General features: G+C 35.2%; 3 protein-coding genes across 7 annotated transcripts in view; 2 read left to right on the plus strand and 1 right to left on the minus strand.

Moving 5' to 3' along the window:
- Positions 1-18,446, minus strand: part of LOC132195508 (glucose transporter type 1) — a 111,070-nt gene that overhangs the window by 67,975 nt on the left and 24,649 nt on the right. The window contains exon 1 of one of the 2 annotated variants that reach the window (XM_059617536.1): positions 984-1,114. The exons of the other annotated variant lie outside the window; for it this stretch is intronic. The gene's annotated coding sequence lies outside the window, so the exon portion shown is untranslated. Of the gene's footprint in view, positions 1-983; positions 1,115-18,446 lie in introns of those variants that run through there. 2 annotated transcript variants of the gene reach the window in all.
- LOC132195307 (retinoid-inducible serine carboxypeptidase-like) lies at positions 5,799-8,272 on the plus strand. Of its 3 annotated transcripts, none has more exons than XM_059617225.1 (10): positions 5,826-5,869; positions 6,214-6,376; positions 6,489-6,754; positions 6,811-7,041; positions 7,115-7,225; positions 7,276-7,495; positions 7,549-7,740; positions 7,801-7,878; positions 7,922-8,076; positions 8,133-8,272. In XM_059617225.1, exons 2-10 carry the CDS (start codon positions 6,322-6,324, stop codon positions 8,238-8,240), a joined length of 1,416 nt encoding a protein of 471 aa, XP_059473208.1. In that variant the 5' UTR covers positions 5,826-5,869; positions 6,214-6,321; the 3' UTR covers positions 8,241-8,272. The 3 variants fall into 3 exon arrangements, with proteins under 3 accessions (XP_059473210.1, XP_059473208.1, XP_059473209.1); XM_059617226.1 differs by having other exon boundaries at positions 6,238-6,376; XM_059617227.1 differs by lacking the exon at positions 6,214-6,376 and having other exon boundaries at positions 5,799-5,869.
- Positions 8,839-10,623, plus strand: LOC132195344 (uncharacterized). 2 transcript variants are annotated; one of them, XM_059617286.1, is made up of 8 exons: positions 8,839-9,119; positions 9,181-9,373; positions 9,428-9,486; positions 9,541-9,574; positions 9,652-9,719; positions 9,776-9,887; positions 9,944-10,182; positions 10,244-10,623. In XM_059617286.1, the coding sequence occupies exons 1-8, from the start codon at positions 9,078-9,080 to the stop codon at positions 10,256-10,258; spliced, it is 762 nt and encodes a 253-aa protein (XP_059473269.1). In that variant the 5' UTR covers positions 8,839-9,077; the 3' UTR covers positions 10,259-10,623. The 2 variants fall into 2 exon arrangements, with proteins under 2 accessions (XP_059473269.1, XP_059473267.1); XM_059617284.1 differs by having other exon boundaries at positions 8,841-9,119; positions 9,422-9,486; positions 10,244-10,613.

The following is an 18,446-nucleotide window of genomic DNA, read 5'->3' on the forward strand; positions in this document are numbered from 1 at the left end:
CTCCTCGCAGATTACCAGCAAACAGGCTCACTCAGCGTTTTTCGGCCTAATCGCGCACCGTCATCAGTCTCTCCCCAAATTGGCCTTTCACGGTGATAACAATTTGGCATCTCGGTTTCCAGAATTGCCCCAGAAGCAACTTGACGTTTCTTTGCGCCAACGTCACATCAAAAGTTTAATAATTATTTCAATTATCACAAATTAAGGCTTTCAATTCGACATTTTTGATAACGCCGATTTTTAATTAAAATTTGTAATGAACTTTTTTATTGAGTTTGCCGAAATCTCTTTTGTTGATGATTTTTTAAATGAAAGAATAATATTTTTTCAATCTTCATTTGTGTAAGAACAAAATTTTCAGACAAATTTGAAAGAAAGAAAAAACTAATAAAATAAACTTTTTTCTAATCAAAAGTAATGAATAAGTTCACTAGCACTGTGTGCCTATTTTTCTCCCAACCAATTTTTCACTATTGATTGTTTGACTTGTTTGGAGAAAAATAAAATGAATTGAATAAAAAGAAAAGCCTCATATCCTTTTCGAAAGATTTTACTCTTCAATTATAATTTTTCATTTAAGATTTCACCCTTTTTAAATTAATTAAAGAATTTTATTACAGTTAATTTCTGGAATGAACCAATGATTCCTTCAATAATTTTCAAACTTTTTACATTGCAAACACCTAACAATAATGATTTAATGCAAACAAAACTCCTTCTCCGGTGGTCATTCAAAGCTCGCCGACGCGATTTCATGAAATATATAAAGAGGCGGAATAAAATTGAAACGACACTTTTGCTGCGAATGCTCGGCTCGCGCGGAAGCACGTCGTAAAAGCAGAGCTCGGAGGAAGCTCGGCCGCGGAAAACCCCGTACGTCGGGTCAGGTGCGGAGAGGCTCGCGGGCCCAAACAACCTCGGGCCGGATTTCAGCCCGGATTGGGCGCGGTCGGGCCCAGTGAACCCCTCGGACGGATACTTACAGGGCGGAGGCGGTGCACCTGCTGCGAAGGGCCGCTGGCACTCAGGTCGAAGAACTGGGCTGGAGGCGGCTAGGAGCACCCAGAGTCATTCTCACCGACCGGCACCACATCCACTCAGCAATGGCGAGTCCTCAGACCTGCCACTGCTGCAAACACCCTCTGATCGATAGGGGTGCGTGCCGACGAGCCGCCAGAGCGAGCCACCTCCAGCACAACAATGCCAGCGCCGGGGTGGCCGCGAGATGAACCCGTTCGCCGGTTTACGTTTGGTTGCAGTCAGCGGCGGCAGGGGCGCTTTTTCTAAATACAATTTTAGCTGGCAATCATCTTGAATTTAAACATTTTCTTTCTATAAAATTGTTTTAGGATGAAAATAAAATGAGAGCATAAACTAACATTGTTTTACTCTATTTTTTTTTTTAATTTAGATTATCATAATTTTAAATTATATTTATTGAAATGTTTATTAAAATTTTTTAATTAATTATTTAGTTTGAAAAATTTATTCACAAAAGATCAATAGTTTTTACATTTTAACATTAAATTTAAAAACAAAAATATTTTACACTTAAAATATTTACATAATTATAAAATATAAACATATTTTACACGCATAATTTTAATCACTTACGTATTGTAGTTCAAAAATAATTTTAATTATTTCATTCTTAATTTTCTAAATTATGTAACAAAAAACTTTATTGTTGCTTTACGATTCATTATACTATATCGTTTCAAACAAAAGTATTTAATAAAATTATGTATTATTAAATAATAATTTATTGAAGTGATTTTGGTAATTTTGGAATGTATTAATTATTTAAATTGGAAAATTATATTTAACAAGTACTTAATTATAGAAAAAAACCACAACAAATCTAATGACGTAAAATATTGAAAGAAAACAACAATTACCAAGTTTTTTGGTCTCTAAAACGTACCTTGAATTACTGAATTGTTTTAGCGCCACAGATTGAAAGCAGGAAAGATGCAATGTTACAAATTTTAAAGAATTTAATATACTTTTTGATCGATGGCGCCGGCGCCCCTGAACCCTTAGACCACTAGTTTGCACCCTTCGTGCCAGAGATGTCCCCAGCATCAACTGTTCGGCGCACCTGTGGAAAATTACTAGCCTTTGCAATAAATCTATCGTAAAAGCAACATTCTCAATGCGTAATTGCGTAGTGAATAATATACATGGAAAGAAAATAGTTGCAGTGATTCAGCATCAGCATGCAAATTACACGAGCTAGTCCGCTTGCCACGGACCGGTTAATAATTTATTACACGAAAAAAGGATATATTTAACTCGCAGAGTAGACGCGGGCATGAAAAGGGCGTCATTTGAAAGCTGCAATAAATGGAAATTAAATTACTACATTTGCATTCGCCGTCCGTGAATTGGAGTGATGTGTGTTTCGAGCGTAATGTTCGCAGCCTTCACCATTACAGTTATTATAGAAACGGAACAGTCGGCATGGTTTGTGAAACCAAACGAATTTATGCAACCAGCGCAGTCGGCGCGTCAAACAGGTTGCCTGCTGGTGAATCAAATTTACTCCTCCGGTAAATAGCAGCCGTGAGGATGATGAGGCTTGTTTGCTGAATTGCATTATGTTTGCATCAACAATGAATTGGTGTTGTTCGATTTCACAAACGTACGGTACGGTGTGTCCGTTAATTAAGTTTGTGCACCTACTGGTCGAACTTAATTACAAGCAACGATCTTTGTACTGACAGAGAAGAATAAATAATAATAATCTATAGCAGAATATTTTTGCTGCTATCGTCGTAATTAATATTACAACTTATAATAATATACAACAGGTGTCAATATTGGCATTTGTACATTAATTAGTGCATTTAAATTGAAGTTGGTTTTTATAATATTCAACTTACTCCTTTCTTCAAATCATATAATTTATTTACAATGACCAATACAGGCAGTACTAAGCATTGAAATGAGGGAAAATAAACGGAAATTTTTCATTGATAAATAAATAAGATAAATTTGTCCACGTAGGGATGAAATAGTCTAGCTACTAATTAAGAATAAATTTATTAAATTTTGATGTGGGATAATATAGATAAATTGTAATGTATATTTACTTGGCTGTAAAAGCGTCTACACAAGCTGCTACTTAATTGTTCTTAATTAAACGTGAATATTATATAATTATGATTGTGCAGCATTTATATTTATATACATAATTTAATACAAACGTAGTTTAAAAAAATTTTATGTTAATAAACATTGTTATAAATTATATTTAAATGTTTATGTAAAATTAACAAATAATATTGTTATTTTAAATAAAAATTATATATATATTTTAATACTTAACATTTAAAAGTAGCAATTAAGATGTAAGATAATTTTTTTTTAAATTTTAAAGTTATAAAATGTAATTGCAGACGTAATGTTATGCTGCTAATGATTAAACTAATTATAAAAGTTTTGCTTCGAGGGAATGTGATGCAAATGCAGCGAAACCACACGTGCTCGCCTCAAGAGAAAATGTGCGGTGGGAGGTCTGACGGACAGACGGATGGTTCATATGGATGCGGTTTCTACTCAGAGACGGGCCCATTTGCATAAGGGCCGAGTCGAAAATGGACGGACACCTCGCTACTCTCAGCGGACAAAAGCGCATTATTTTTCTTTTCCTTTTTCAGGCCTCTCTGCTTCTTTCCGTACGTGACACATGCGAAAAATAAAACACAATAGGCCGAGAATTAGGGCGCGCGCGAGCAGAAAGAGAAGCAAACTTGGTTACACGCGCATTTTCCCTGACGAAAAACAGCAGCTCTGGAGAGAAGAGATGAATTTTTCTCCTTTCTTCTTCTCCAAGTTTTTGCATTGAAAAGTTTCGTTTCGTAAAACACCCCGGAGAAAAGACTCTTTCTCCGGCCGTTTGTGCTATTTTGCACGTGTTGTTGTGCGCCGACGGAATACAGAGCGAACCCCCAACGAGTGATTTATGGCCTACTTGGCTCACCTGATGTATTTTTGAATTCCTCCCGTGCCAGTGCAAAACAATTATTGCGCCCGTTCGCCGTTTATTATTTGCACGAGTGCCATTTCATCTTTCCTCCAGACTGCGCTTGGAATTTTAAATCATCCCATCCACACAATTTTAGCTTCTTGTGCTGAGAGACCTTTTGACGCCCTTAAATAGCATCAAAATTAACTCTCATAGATAATTCTCATTATTCCATCTTACAAACCCTATTACAATGAATATTTCTTTTAAAACTTAAGGAAATGACAATGTAATTGAAAATTAACAACTTTGTTAGAAGGTGTGAGACGTTTATGCGACCTTTTTAATTAATTTCCACCTAGACTCGTGACTTGTTAAACAGTGTGCAACGTTTCAAAGTAGTTTTACAAATAAGCAACCAAAATGTTACTAGGAAGAAAAAAGAATAAGATTCTATTTTATTTCTTATTTATTTTTTATTCATTTTTGGCGTTTCTTTTTTTATTTAATAAGTACTTTTTATATATTAATTAGGTTCTTGTTGAATTATCATTATGTACACAAAATATCGACACTATTTGCCAATTTTATGTAAGAAAACCATCACCGCCAAGTGTTCATCCAAGTGTGTCAAAGTCAAAGCTTTCCTCAAATTTCTGTTTCAAGCCAAAGTTTGATGACTTACATAAACGCGATTTAATTAATCATCGCACGTGTTGGTTTTGCTGATTAATTCGTTTGACTTTAGCAAGATTTGTCTGTTGCCAGGGCGCTGAATGACGAGCAGAAATCGCGCCGACTCTGCTCACATGATGAATTACGCATGAGAAACTATTTTAATAAGCCTTGGTGGCAGATTAAAACAAGACTGCTGCTGCTCCTCCGATAAAAAGCCGCCCTCTCTTGATCGACTCGTCGGTCTAATTTGCATACTGGCGCGTAATAAATTCAGAGGCAAGCAAGAGGGACGTAAAGTTTAATTAATTTTTCGCCCGGATTTTTGCCCCGCCAAGTCTTGTCACCGAGTTGGAAGTTTCTTTCCGAAATTCGCGAGTTAATTAATTCTGCGAGAAAGTCTCCTTCGGCGACCGGAAGTGAGTGCGAAATGGCAGGGCGTGGCCGAGAGGGCAATCTCTCTCTCGCGTCGATTGAACTGTCGAGGGTGTATTTTCGGCCTACGCCTCTCTTTTGGCTGATGGCATTTGCAGATATGCGCACGGGTGATTGAGCGATCTAAACGCGTCACGTCAGCAAAGGCGAGGCCCTGATTGCCTGCGAGCCATTCTGATACACTTTCTTTATTCCTTGTGCACAATAGAAACGCCGCGGCTCTTTCCCCGTCGAATTGATCAATAAAAAAAACGTCAGATTAACAAGATTGCTTATAAATCGTAAAAATCGATAATGATATTGTTTATTTTATCTTTTCCTCCTCAATTCCTTATGAGCATTTTTGATGAAAACTTGTAAACAAATTTCCATGATTTTTATTCAAAAGACCCACTCTCATGTTGTTGTAAACCCTACCGTGGAAATTATCGTGGAACATTATTTATATTATAAATTTTATTTGCTATTAAACTTAATTTACCACCACTTTAACTAGTCAGCGTTTAAAAGAAAAAAAATAATTATTTTAAATAAGAAAATTATTATTATCAGGCACGTCAGATAGCACGTCCGCTATAGATGACGAAGCAAGGGTGGCCCCGATTGCGGTTACGCGTTCCTTGTGTTTTATCCATGAATAATAGACACGTCAACCAAGTCTGACTATGGTATTTAAAAACAGGAAATATTGGTAGAAAATTGATATAAAAAGGCACAAGAAATATTTAAACCGCTTCAGTCGCTCCTGACCTACTCCTGGTGACAGCAGATAAACCCCTTTTCTCAAAGGTTGTGTATTTTAATATGTCCGAACATTTAACAGTTTATATGTATTTTATTTTAATGAAGAAATTGGCACTCAAGGAGACAATCATGGAAATTGAAGAAAACTAGCCTTGTCTTTGTTGATTTATTTTTTATTTCCATTTTTGAATAAAAAAAGCAAACGGCTCTACCAGTTTTGGTCAAGAACAAGAAAAATAAAAATAATAAATCAGCAAATTGAAGGTTATTTTTCCATTTGCTGTTTTTTTTATATTTTTTTTCTTGCTCATGACATAGGGTCGCAGACCGTTACCGAAACTGGTAGAGCCGTTTGATTTTTGAATTAAAAAAAAATTGTTTCAACGTAGGGCTTTCTTATAATTTATTACCAGGCTGTAAAGGACATCCTGTGAATCCTTTGAAGTGAGATTAAGTTATTGAGACCTCCTGTTGTTTGCAAACACCATCCAAGCAAAATGTATCTATTTGCAAGGACGGTCTTGCTTCTCTTCCTTTTATTCAATGGCTCAGGTATTGTTTCATTTTACAAAATTAATTTTAACAAAATAGCAGAGCGGTTTATTGAATTGATTTTTTTTTTAACTATTCCGCATCAATAACTTAGGATTTTATAATTTTACAGTTGCAATGTCAGTACTTTTTGAACCGGCGCCGACCAACAAAAGTAACATTCCCGACCCTGGTGGTGAAGACTGGGGATATTTCGATGTGAGGCCCGGAGCTCACATGTTTTATTGGCTTTTCACCTCGACTTCTGCCAGTGACCCAACGTCCATTCCTATTGTAATTTGGCTTCAGGGTGGACCTGGTTTAGGTGGCTCAGGTTATGGGAATTTCAAGGGCATGGGTCCTCTTGATCTAGAATTGAATCCAAGAAATACCTCATGGGTAAAATGAGATATAAAAAAATGATATTTTTTTTGGAATTTTATATTTTGTTAAAGGTTCACCACGTCAATGTTCTATATTTGGATAATCCAGTTGGTTCCGGCTATTCATACGTAGACGATCTAAAAGATTTGGCAACCAATGCCACTGGAATTGCTCTCGACTTGGTTTCATTCATGAAACTATTTTATGAAAAGTATCCTGATTTTAAAGAAACGCCTGTTTACTGTTTCTCGCAATCCTATGGCGGAAAAATGGCAGCTCACTTTGGACTTGCAATGGCTAATGTGTGTTTTCAAATTGAATATTTTAATGAGCAAAAAATTATACTTGGTTGACAAATTTTTTTTCCTCTCGTAGGCCATGAGGGCAGGGGAAATAGAGAGCAATTTTAAAGGAGTTGCTCTTGGGTCAGCCTGGATATCTCCAATTGACTCGACTACAAGTTATGCTCCCTACCTACTGCAAGCTGTAAAAATTTAATATCTCCCTTTTTTTATTTTAAAAATTTCATTTTTCAGGGCCTAATTGACACGCGCCGTTTTAAAATGATTGACGAATACGCGGCAAAGTGCCGCACGCTCGTTGAAGAAGGGAAATGGGAAAGAGCAACTGGTTGCTTGTCCAACATGGAATTCTTGATCAAGGTTTTTACGCATCAAGTTGATTTTTACAATATCATGTACAAGACTTCTCCAAGACGGGGTAAATCAGATCGGAGAAATGATAATCAGGTTCAAAGTAAGAAAATTGTGGAATTATATCATATTAAATTATATATGATTTCCTCATAGCACGGGGCTTTGATTTAAATTTCCGCCCCGATGATGATATTAATGATGGATCGGCACTAATTGATCTTATGAACGGGCCAGTTTTTGACAAACTGAATGCCACTTTGCATTATTTGCATCACTGGAATAATCAGAGCACTGACGTTCTTCAAGCTAACTGGGCGGACTTTATGAAGCCAGCTGTTGATGTTGGTAATTTTAATTTAATTGTAATGAATATTGAATAATATTTTATTTCTATATATTTTTCAGTTGAAACGTTGCTGGAAGAGACAAATATTACAGTGGCTGTAAACAATGGGCAACTTGACTTGATTTGCAACACTCCTGGTAAATAACTTTTTTAATTGTTAATTTCATTAAATTTTTTCAGGTCAATTGATTTGGGCCGAGAATATGAAGTGGTCGAATGTGTCTGACTGGATTCAAGCGCCCCGCAACGCATTCTCTGTAAATGGATTCACTGAAGGCTTTGTGAAACGTTTTGGTCGCTTCAGTTTCTGGTGGATCAACCGTGCAGGACACTCGGTAATAAAAAAACAGAAAAACCTCTGCCTTAAATTTTAACCCTTTTTTCATAATAGATTCCATATGACAATCCATTGGGCTCAATTGTTATGATGCGCGATATTGTTGGCCTTCCACGAGAGGAGAACGCAGAAATCACTGCACAATATTTTGCCTGGGCATAGAAATATTTCAACTAAATCCTAATCGTTTGTTTACGCACATGATTAAAATAAATTATTATTATTATTATAAATAATAATAATAATATTACTTTTATTTATTAATTTATACTGATTTATACCAAACAAACATTATTGCTCTCAAAGAAAAAAATATCTTTCCAAAATTTAATGCCTGTTTGATAGCATCTTGAATGGCTTTTTTTTAAAGCATAGCTGCTCAAAGATTTCTTGCAGTCCAAGGGCGGAAAATGGCAGCTCAATTTTCCGAATTAATTTTTCTTCTTCTAAATATTAAAGTTTAGAAAACATTCATACCATTAAATAAGTTTATAAATTTCAACATTGCACCAAAATTGCTCATAAAATTTCCAGCTACTGACAAATCCTATTGGAGAGCTAAAATAAATACTAAAAATCCTCTTAACAAACAAACGCTTCAAATTTCACCATTAAGTAACCACTTTTTTTACTTTTTTATATTCTTCCAAACTTCTGCATTTAATGTATCTTTAAAATAAAAAATTATTTTATTTCCTCTGCATGGATCTGATTAAAATATTTTAATAAATTTTATGATCGAAACTGAATTTTTATAGCGACAATAATAAAAGTCATAAAATACAGACAGTCGATTCCCTAGCTGGTTTCACATTAATTATTCGGTCGCTCCAACTGTCATCCACTTTTTCCGGTCACTTTTAACAATGCAGCGGATGTACAACGTCATAGCCCCCATGCGTTTCACCGATTTTTCAGTTTTTGTCTCCCAGTTCGTGCGAATTTTGTTTTATGTGTGGAGTCGCAGTACCGATGATTATACATTTATTTTGAATTGAGATGCTCAAATGGAGCAGCGTACTTTTGTTCCTTTGCATTACTGTGAGTTTGAAATTAAAAAAATTTTAACATGTTTTGTTTGACAAAAGTGTGATTTTACCAGAACAATGTTTTGAGCAATGGTGCAAACAAGAGAGAGGCATTGCTGGCGCTGATTAGAAAATTGCAGAGCATCGCAGAGAATCTGGAGTTCCCCGACTCGCAAACAATATCATCTGCAGACCTGAGCAACTCGACAACAACCTCAGCAGCAACTACAATGACAACAACAAACAACCAAAAAACCACAGACCCAGGTAGTCAAAGTTATTCTGCATTAATTGCGTCTAATTATAATTAATTAGCAAAAGACTCTGGCAAAACTTATTGCAACAAAGCTGTTTGTCCTCAGCCAAAGTGCACGGATGTTGTAAGTTTTGCAACTGAACTTTAAATGTATTTGTAAAAACCGCACCTTACTCAGGACAAAGCCAACTTAGCCAAAACTCGAGCTGTTTGTGAGTTCTTTTTAAAGATGATAAATAAGTCTAATTGTTGATTAAATTTAATTATTAAAATTAAAAAATTATCACAGTGGCCATTCCGAAGATTTATGCTGCATCAGAGACTTGTGACCAACGCATGGTTATTTCATTTTACAAAGTGTGGCATTTGAAAAACTTTCAATCAAGCTCATAAATTTAAACAAAATTTAACAGAAACTGGTTAAGGAAGCAAAAGACAGCTGCTGCGTTTTCAATATGACCCTAGTTTCACCAAACTCTGCTGCGATAATGACCTGCATCAAAGAGGTTCACGCAGCGGAAAGAAGTTTAAAATTTTTCTATAAATGTGTATATAATATTAACTTTTTTCATTTAATACAGAGTCAAAAGCCACATCTGCTTTCGTGTTTTGGACTAGTGGAATTTACTCACAAGAATGTAAAGCTTTTGTTTGGTGTCCGGAGAAGGAAGTGATCGGGACCGGTGTCAAGTGGAAGGTCGGTTTTCCTAAAAATGACAGCGGTGATTGCGTGGCCATCCAAAACGGCATGACCGATGAAAAGGAAAACGGACTCTTCAATCTCAAATGCAATAATAACAATATCAACTTCATCTGCAATGTAAATCAGCTTCAAATTATTATTTCTCAAATTCTAATAGAAAATAATTCATAATTTGCAGGCGCAAGACTCGTAGGAGGAATGATTTCTTAACACGAGCTTTTTTTTTAAAGAATCGATATAAAAGAGACATAAAATTGAATATTGTTTGCTTTGTTTTATAACATAAAATTACTTTTTCTTAAGCGTATTGAAAAAAGCCATTAGCAAGTTGTTCTTTTGAAACACCACGGAAAAAAATATAAGTTCATTGTTCCCCATCAGCATTTTCAAAGGACAAAAAATTACTTCCAAAGCAACAAAATAACAATTTCGGCTTTATGAAAAGTAGTCATCCCAGCGCATTAACTTTTTTATGTAGAACCTGACAGAATTTTTTATTAAAAGATAATTAAATATACAAAATTTTATGACATAAAATATGTCTTCCTCGGTGGAGATGAGCGAATTTGTTGTTACTTCATATTACAGAAAATATATATTTAAATAATAATTTAATTATGCTCATCTTCACTGAGAATGTCGTATTTTATTTCATCAAAAATGAATACCTTGATTGATAATGAGTTTAGCAAAACTAAAAGAACCTCTAAAGAAAATAAAATATGAATCCACTATTAAATTGGACGAAAACATTTTTTTTTTTAATATTTAATTATATTAAATAAATTACGTGAGTATACCCACTATCATTATTTAAAATATAACCCAACAAACGCTGAAATTAAATGTTCCATACATATTTTCATTGTTTTTAAAATGATCTTGCATAATCAAATTTTGGGTTTTCTTGTGTGTGTTTAATAGTGTAAAGAAAATGGATTTCAACAACTTTCTCATCCTTGCAAACCCATGGGAGCAGGTACTTTCGAAAGTTGGTCGTAGTCGCACCCTTTGATGGCTGGAGGCGCGCCGTCCGTAAAAACAGAAGCTATTAGTTTCAAAGGGCCGAAATGAGTTTTGCCACCAAGCAACAGTAGTAATTTTCACTCCTCGTAAACGAGATATAATGTGTTATATTTTTACAGCCACTCAAGGAGCGTACAGTGGCCCCAAATCCGACAGCACTCGTGAATTATTACGTGTAGAACGACACAGGTAGTAAAAATTAAACACGGAAAACACATTATCCGCATTTTTACTATTATGTATGAATATATCAAAATTGCGTTGGCTCTTATCGACTTGAAGGTGCATCCTTTTCCCGTGGCCGAACATAAAGAGAATGAAATCTGCGCCGCAGAGCGTTATGCAAATAAATGTAGTTAAAGGCTTCCTTATCAAAATACGGCATCGACTATAAACGTATTTTATGCCCAGCGCAGGAATAAGGTGAGTGCATCGGGGAAAAGCTTCTTTGTTATTGTGCGATGATAATAAAATGCTGAGAGGGAAATAAAACAGGTTTTGCGACAAAATCTTAAGTCGGAAAACTAGAGACATTTGCAAACAGAAGAAGAATGCTTAGCTTTTGAAATTAGCAGTGAAAAATTGTGAAAAAGAAAGCCTTTTTACTTGCCTACATTTAAAACGCATAAAAAATAGTAAATTATTTTTTAACACAAGGGTCTAGGAAAGATAATTATAAAGTGAAATAAAGTGTAAATCGATTCTGAGAGATTTTCCATTTATACTATTTTATAAAATTGGCCTAACATCATAATTATATAAATTATGATACAAAAACACCCAACCTAACGTTTTTCACTGGGCCTCTGACCTTTTTTCTTCTCGTTCAATTTGTTGGATAGCTGAGAATATATATGGAACCTCAAGATTTATATGGATGCAATATATAAACAAACGCAAACCCACGGTGCCTCTTCTGCCGGGATTGATTCGTCCAGCGAGCACCGTTTGGATGCATCTCTCTCCGAGGTCTCGTGCGACCGCCACGGCAAACAAACTTGATCGCCTGCATGCAAAGTGCTCCGCACACACACACACAATCGCACACACGCTCTGAATCTGAACGAGCGACACTACCTCCTTATGGTACACAGTCCCATCTTCGCCAACATGACCTTAAAATTACAATAATACTTTTTAATATTTAATTCTATATTTTAATACAATGAAAACCTACCAAATTTCTAGTTAATCTAACCTTTTAACAATTAATGGAGTAAAATTTTTCCATACATTCTTATTTTAAAATAAATACTAGTATTATTTCAATGAATTAAATAGCAACTGTGTAAATTTAAATTTCTTTATTTCCCAAAAATTTCAGAAAAGTCGACGAGTTTTTTTTTTCTTTTTACGTTGTGTAGTTTTGTAGTTTTCAATATCCTGATTATTTCTTAAGCAATGGATCTCAAGATGGGCAAAGATTTCTCGTGGTGCCGTAATAAACTTTGAAACTGAAAACTGAATAAATGATTTTTTCAAATGAAAAACGATGAGAAATATAGAAGATTTCATATGGTATTCTATTATTTTTCTTTTATGAATAAATTTATTTCCCTACTTTAACATTCATATGATCAGCCAATTTGATATCAATTTAATGCTCAAATACGAAACCTAAAAAAATTTATTTATATATTTTTTTCTTTTGAGGTGCTTTAGTATTTTATGAGCTGTCACGCGCTCCCTGGTGCGGCAACACTATATTGTGTGCACTTGAGTCACTCACTCAGGTCCAGGCGCAATATTTGCATAAATGGTGAAACGGGGTCAGGCTGGAGCATTTCGCATCTCAACAGCTCGCATTCATTGCCGCCTTCGCTCGCTCGTGGCTGGCAGAGGTAATGGAAAAAAGCGAGCACAGGTGAAGTGCTGGCAAAGAGTCGGACTTGCTGAGTGCACCAGCGAGCTTGCAAATAATCGACACTCCGGCAGGTCTGCAAACAAATGTTCCGGCAATTCTTATTGACAGAAACTGAGATAGTGCTTAAGATTTGTAGATTTTTTATTGAAAGGAAGGTCTATAAGAAATTCGTTAATTAAATATATAATATACAAAATTTTTACGTTTATAGTTGAAATGATTTAAAATAATTATATAAATTATTTAATCTTCATTTATTGCACATTTTAAACAACTTTTACAAATTCAAAATATTAATATTGCTGTTTATTCAAATTTATGTTCATTTTTTTTAAATTTATGTTTTTTATTAATTAAAATATATCTTCAATTTAATAGTTATTAAAAACAATTTATTTTCAAAAGTTAAAAATTAAGACACAATATTGATGTACAAAAAGTGTGCCTCGCGTTTGTTTTACTTTTTATCCCCAACATTTCCAACCTATTAACCTTCCGATATAATCGCTCCAAGATAGGTAGCATGCGAGGTGGATTTTGCATTTTATAATGTTCAAAAACAAGTGAAACGAGTTTCTCTAGCAATCCAGCATGGTTTTAGGATTTGCATTGCAAGCAGTGCAGCAAAGGATTAATTTTTTGATGCGATTGCGTTCTTATGCAATCAAATTGGAAACAGTGAGACTGAGACTGAGGCATGGCACCAGTTTTTACTTTTCCTCTGCTTTATGCCTGCTGAACTTAATTTAATTCGCTGAGAGCACTATGAGCGGACGGTGCACTGCACTTTCCGCTCTGCTTGGCGAGGCTTAATTTGCTCAGCCCAAGATTCATTACCCGCACCTGGCACGGTAATGAAGAAAAACGGCGGCATGAATTTACGCCCTTTAATTAATGAGTTAAAAAAAAGCTGAAAAAAGTGTGCACAAACATTGTAAACAAAAAAAAATGGAGAAAAACGTTTCCACTAATAACATTTTTCCTTGTTTCCCCTCTGGCACAACATTGAAGCTAATTCATTTTGCTAATGTTTAAGTACAGAGGGTTTGAAGTAATTAGTACATACTTCTTAAAATTGTGGTTATTAAATGAAAACGGAATACATTTTTTTCAACAAAAGTCTACGGTTGAAAGGGATCTGAAATTTGAAATGAAAAATTTGAATGCATATTGAACTTAAAAAAAACTTATCTCAAAATTGTTCAGTTCTGTCGCAGTTTAGTAACGTACAAAAGATTTATATGAAATATATGTGAAATATTCTCCTGTATTAATAAAAATTGCTAATCGTTCGAGATAGTTTAAAAAAAAAAAATTTCCATGCAGTACAAGAAGATTTTGGAAAAATTCGGCACTTTCAAAATAATCTGAATCGAAAAGAAAAACAACAAAAAAGCTACGATGCAGGTGTTGCAAACTCCCCTTATTTATTTAATTTAATTCATCGGCCTGATTTCTTACAATTAGATATTAAAATTTAATTCAGAATATTTAGGACGAAAATAGTAAAATATAATGGAACTTTAAATAAATTATTTCATCTCTGCTCTAAAGCTAAAATATTCATGCGGCGTCATTCTTTTATTTCACGAGTTGACCCGCAGAGACGTGACACGTGTCTTGATGCGCTGCGAGTGTTTATGCCATAAAAAGAGAGCGGGGCGCAACGACTCGCACGCCCCATTACCGTGAAAGGGCTTTTAAAACATCAGAAACATCCTTCCGCTCTGGAGCATCATTTTACCTGCGGCTTTTACGCTTTTTTCCGCGGGGAGCCGCGCAGGGACATGCTTTGGCGGGGGATTTGTTGTCAGCCAAGATTAGAAAACAGCCTCATTATCAACAGGAGACGGACGAATGGTTTGAAATAGATCGGCAGCTAAGTTGTGGTCATGTTTAAATAAATTGCTTCTCTCGTGCAAAAAAAAAATGCACTCTGTTAAAACTAAAATTCTCACCTAAGAAAAGAGGAGAATTGAAACTTCAGCGGATTAAAACACAAAGGCTCGTATATTTTATGAAGTTGAAAATGCAAATTTTGAAGCAGTATTTTGCTCTCTTGGTAAATTCAATTACAAACACACATCCCAATACTATTTGTACTTGTCCAGCAATTGAAATTATGTACTTGATAATAAAACTTAAAAGAAGGTAGATTAATTTACAGAAATTCCAATTTCCAATTAAAAATAAAAATGTATGACTGTGATATAAAAATATAATAATAAAATATATTAATTAATGCAATTATGGCCACCGTGAAAATTCGTTCCTTATTGGTACGAACTGAAGCGGTTTTACAGTATTCACGTTCTTATCCAGGATTCTCATCAAAATTTAACATTGCAGCATAAACTTTTTATCTCCAATTTTTGGATTTCAACAATCACAATCAAAATTAGTGTTAATTGCGGTTAATTGTATGTAAAACATCAAATTAAAAAATTTGACCTCTTTAATTTCTTTATCTCTTTTAAATTATACAACAATGATGAATGCTTGATTGACATATTTCAAAAGTTATCGATAAATTGATGTTTTAATAAAATATAAATATAAAGCTGAATATGAAAAAACCTTATATGAAAATAATTTAATTATTTTTTGCTTCATTACGAGACAAACAACGGATGTGTTATGTGTGATAATTTTGTAATTTACCAAAGTAATTAAACAATATTCGTCGTTATGCTCTCCTGAAAAAATCGTTCCTGCAGCAATCTCTGATTACACTTGGAGAGGTTGCATTGCAAAAACGTCGTTCGCACAGCCGATGCCTTTATTGAATTCCACGTCGGGTAATTGCCACAAGCAAAGGTGTTTTTGCTACTCGCTTGCTTGACGGGCTTGCAGAAGCGCAAGGGGCGCCACCAATGCAAAAACAGCCAAGTGATCTAATTAAAGACAAGACGCTCGCCTAGCTGCATTATTTTAATTACGCTGGAGGCAATAAATAAGCAACGCCAACAACCCCCTGTTCCCCTTCATTCTCCTGGGACGGGGCTGTTAATTAAACATTGTTGTATAGCTAATGTGTGACCCAAATTCTGCTTAGCAGATTTCGCATAATTTTACAGAAACGCGATCTCTAAATATTCGATGTTTAAATGAACCTAAATCAAGCATTCGTCACTGTTACTGTGAGGTAAAATAAATAATAATTAAGTTTATTTATCCCTAATTTTAAAAAGAAAAGACTAATTTCATTTATGTATCATGGGATGATTTTTAATATTATGTAATTTGTTGTCTTCTCCTCAAACTTTCTAAAAATTATTGAAGAAAAATTTTAAATTTTCCTTCATTCTCCATGGTCAAGTTGTCTGGTGCAAATATGATTTATTATTGAAAATGTTGATTTCTATCAATTGAAACTCGACTTAATTATTAGATTTATTAGAAAAAAATAGCCTAATCCTAAATTACAACCTTATCTCAAGAAAAACTAATTTAATTTTGTTTTCGGAATCTACCGTTCATAGGCTTTTGCATAAATTCCATAGATTATTTTTTACATGTGGCAAAGTTGCTCATACATATAAAGAAACCAATAAATCTATCAAATCAGTGAAATTTTGTTTCGGCCAATGTGTAAATGTAGACTTGGAGTCGGGAGAAGCGCAATTTGGCTTGGGCGGTGTGCGAAATCTGTTCAATTCTAGGCACGTATTATCGCCATCATTATTTTCCAGCTAATATCCACATCTCTGCAGTCGAAAGCGGAACTTTTCTGCTCTGCAAGCATCGACCGAATGCACCATAGTACCGCTCGCTTGTCAAATTACAAACAACACACACGTCGATCGCCTTAATCCGTCCTTTAAACCCACGATCGCGAATTGATTCCCATTTCCCCCACGCTTGAAGAGCTTAGAATAACGCCCAATGTAATTCTTGCCGAATGCGGATTGTTTTTTAATTGAATTTCTGGGAAATTCACAACACTCCAACGTCACAGATAAAGGCGGGATTACTGCACCTTTGGGGCAGAGAGAAAAAATATTGAGCCAATTGAGGAAATGGCCCACGATCGTCCACATTCCGTTTTTGCGACGGCGATAAAGGGGTGGCGCGCGCGTGAGGATTTGCCAGCTGTGTTCACAGCGGAATGACGCAAATGGAATAGCAATTTGTACAAATTAAATTCTGAAAGCTCTGCCACCGTTGAGAGAGCACGCGTGTGTTTTTGCGTAAACAAATTTCGCGTCTGCTCTGCCGACCTCAAAGTCACACAAGCATAATTCTACCCTCCCTAGAAGTAATTGGAGATGAAAGAAGTGAAAAACTTGCTTCAAATTTGAAGCTGACAAATTTGCAAGAATTTACAAAACTTGCATCCAGAAAGAAAAATGAATTATTAAAAACTATCTGCACTGTTTCTTCTGTCGTTGTCATTAGTGAGGAAATGTTGGAAACGCCTGTGGGTTATGCATCCGTGCTCTCAGCTGCGTTCGGCCAGTTGCATAAGCACCCCTGGAAAGTTGTGACTGCGCCCGTGTTCCACTCGTCAGTTTCTGACGCAAAGAGGGCAAAAAACAGAACTGCGCGTGACAATGAAAAGTGCTGATCCATCCGAGAGAACCTTCTCTCATTTCGAGAGGCACGCGGTGGTGAAAAGGAAGCCCACTTCTGGAAAAGAGGACGAATTTGCAGTGGCGGGAGACATAGACGCTCAAAATGTATGCTCACTCGCAGTTTGTGCGAATGAGGTCGGCGAAGAAGTCGCGTGATAAAACTTCCACAGTTACATTTGCGCGAGCAGATTTGTCCAATCTTGGAGTTCATTTCCCTCCAGCCTTCTATTCACTTCTATTTAAACTAAAACTACAATATTTGTGCCTAGTTTTCTATTCATTTTAAAATCCAATTATTTATTTAATTATAAAGTTGAATTGTAGGTGCTTAGCTGATGCAGATAGTATAAGTCCTCTCTAAATTAAAATATGAAAAATAATTCTTATTGCAAAACGTTTCCTTCTAAAAAAAAAAGATTTAAATATTAAATACTTCATAACTGGCAGATGTAATGATTCCATATTTTTTATCAAAAATTTCCCTGGAAATAATGATCAATATAGTCTTAAAACCAAATAATTATTTTGTTATGGGTAGTGAAATAAAATTTCCTTTGGTCAATAAATCAATTGATCAAATAAATCTTTTTTCCATAAAAAAAAATTGCAAACCAATTTTCTTGTGCCATATTATAAAATCGACTGAGCTTTGAGAAACGAACAGTTGATTTTTTGCTGGTATATAAACTACGTCCGAAAGAATGAAAATGGGTTTTGAGACATGTATAAAATTGAATGTTGTGCAAAAAAGTCAATTTTCGCTGATTGCAGCTGCATATATTATCAAGGATAATAACGCGTGCAAAAAGCGCTAATCAAATTGAGTCGTCACATTCTAATGACGCTGATGATGCTTCCCTGCGGCGCCGTGGTCATCATCAGCGTGTGGTTTTGCATTCAACAGTCTTATTCGGTCC

This window comes from Neocloeon triangulifer, unplaced genomic scaffold, assembly GCF_031216515.1.
Source record: "Neocloeon triangulifer isolate White Clay Creek 2 clone unplaced genomic scaffold, ASM3121651v1 ptg000009l, whole genome shotgun sequence".
Lineage (NCBI taxonomy): Eukaryota > Metazoa > Arthropoda > Insecta > Ephemeroptera > Baetidae > Neocloeon > Neocloeon triangulifer.

Excerpts from the sequence above, each read along its gene's own strand:
- LOC132195307 (XM_059617225.1), top strand. The coding sequence starts at position 6,322 with ATGTATCTATTTGCAAGGACGGTCTTGCTTCTCTTCCTTTTATTCAAT. Across the intron at positions 7,042-7,114 it reads TTGGACTTGCAATGGCTAAT|GCCATGAGGGCAGGGGAAAT; the intron begins GTGTGTTTTCAA and ends TTCCTCTCGTAG. Across the intron at positions 8,077-8,132 it reads TCAACCGTGCAGGACACTCG|ATTCCATATGACAATCCATT; the intron begins GTAATAAAAAAA and ends TTTTCATAATAG.
- LOC132195344 (XM_059617284.1), top strand. The coding sequence starts at position 9,078 with ATGCTCAAATGGAGCAGCGTACTTTTGTTCCTTTGCATTACT. Across the intron at positions 9,720-9,775 it reads TGGTTATTTCATTTTACAAA|AAACTGGTTAAGGAAGCAAA; the intron begins GTGTGGCATTTG and ends AAAATTTAACAG. Across the intron at positions 9,888-9,943 it reads GGTTCACGCAGCGGAAAGAA|AGTCAAAAGCCACATCTGCT; the intron begins GTTTAAAATTTT and ends CATTTAATACAG.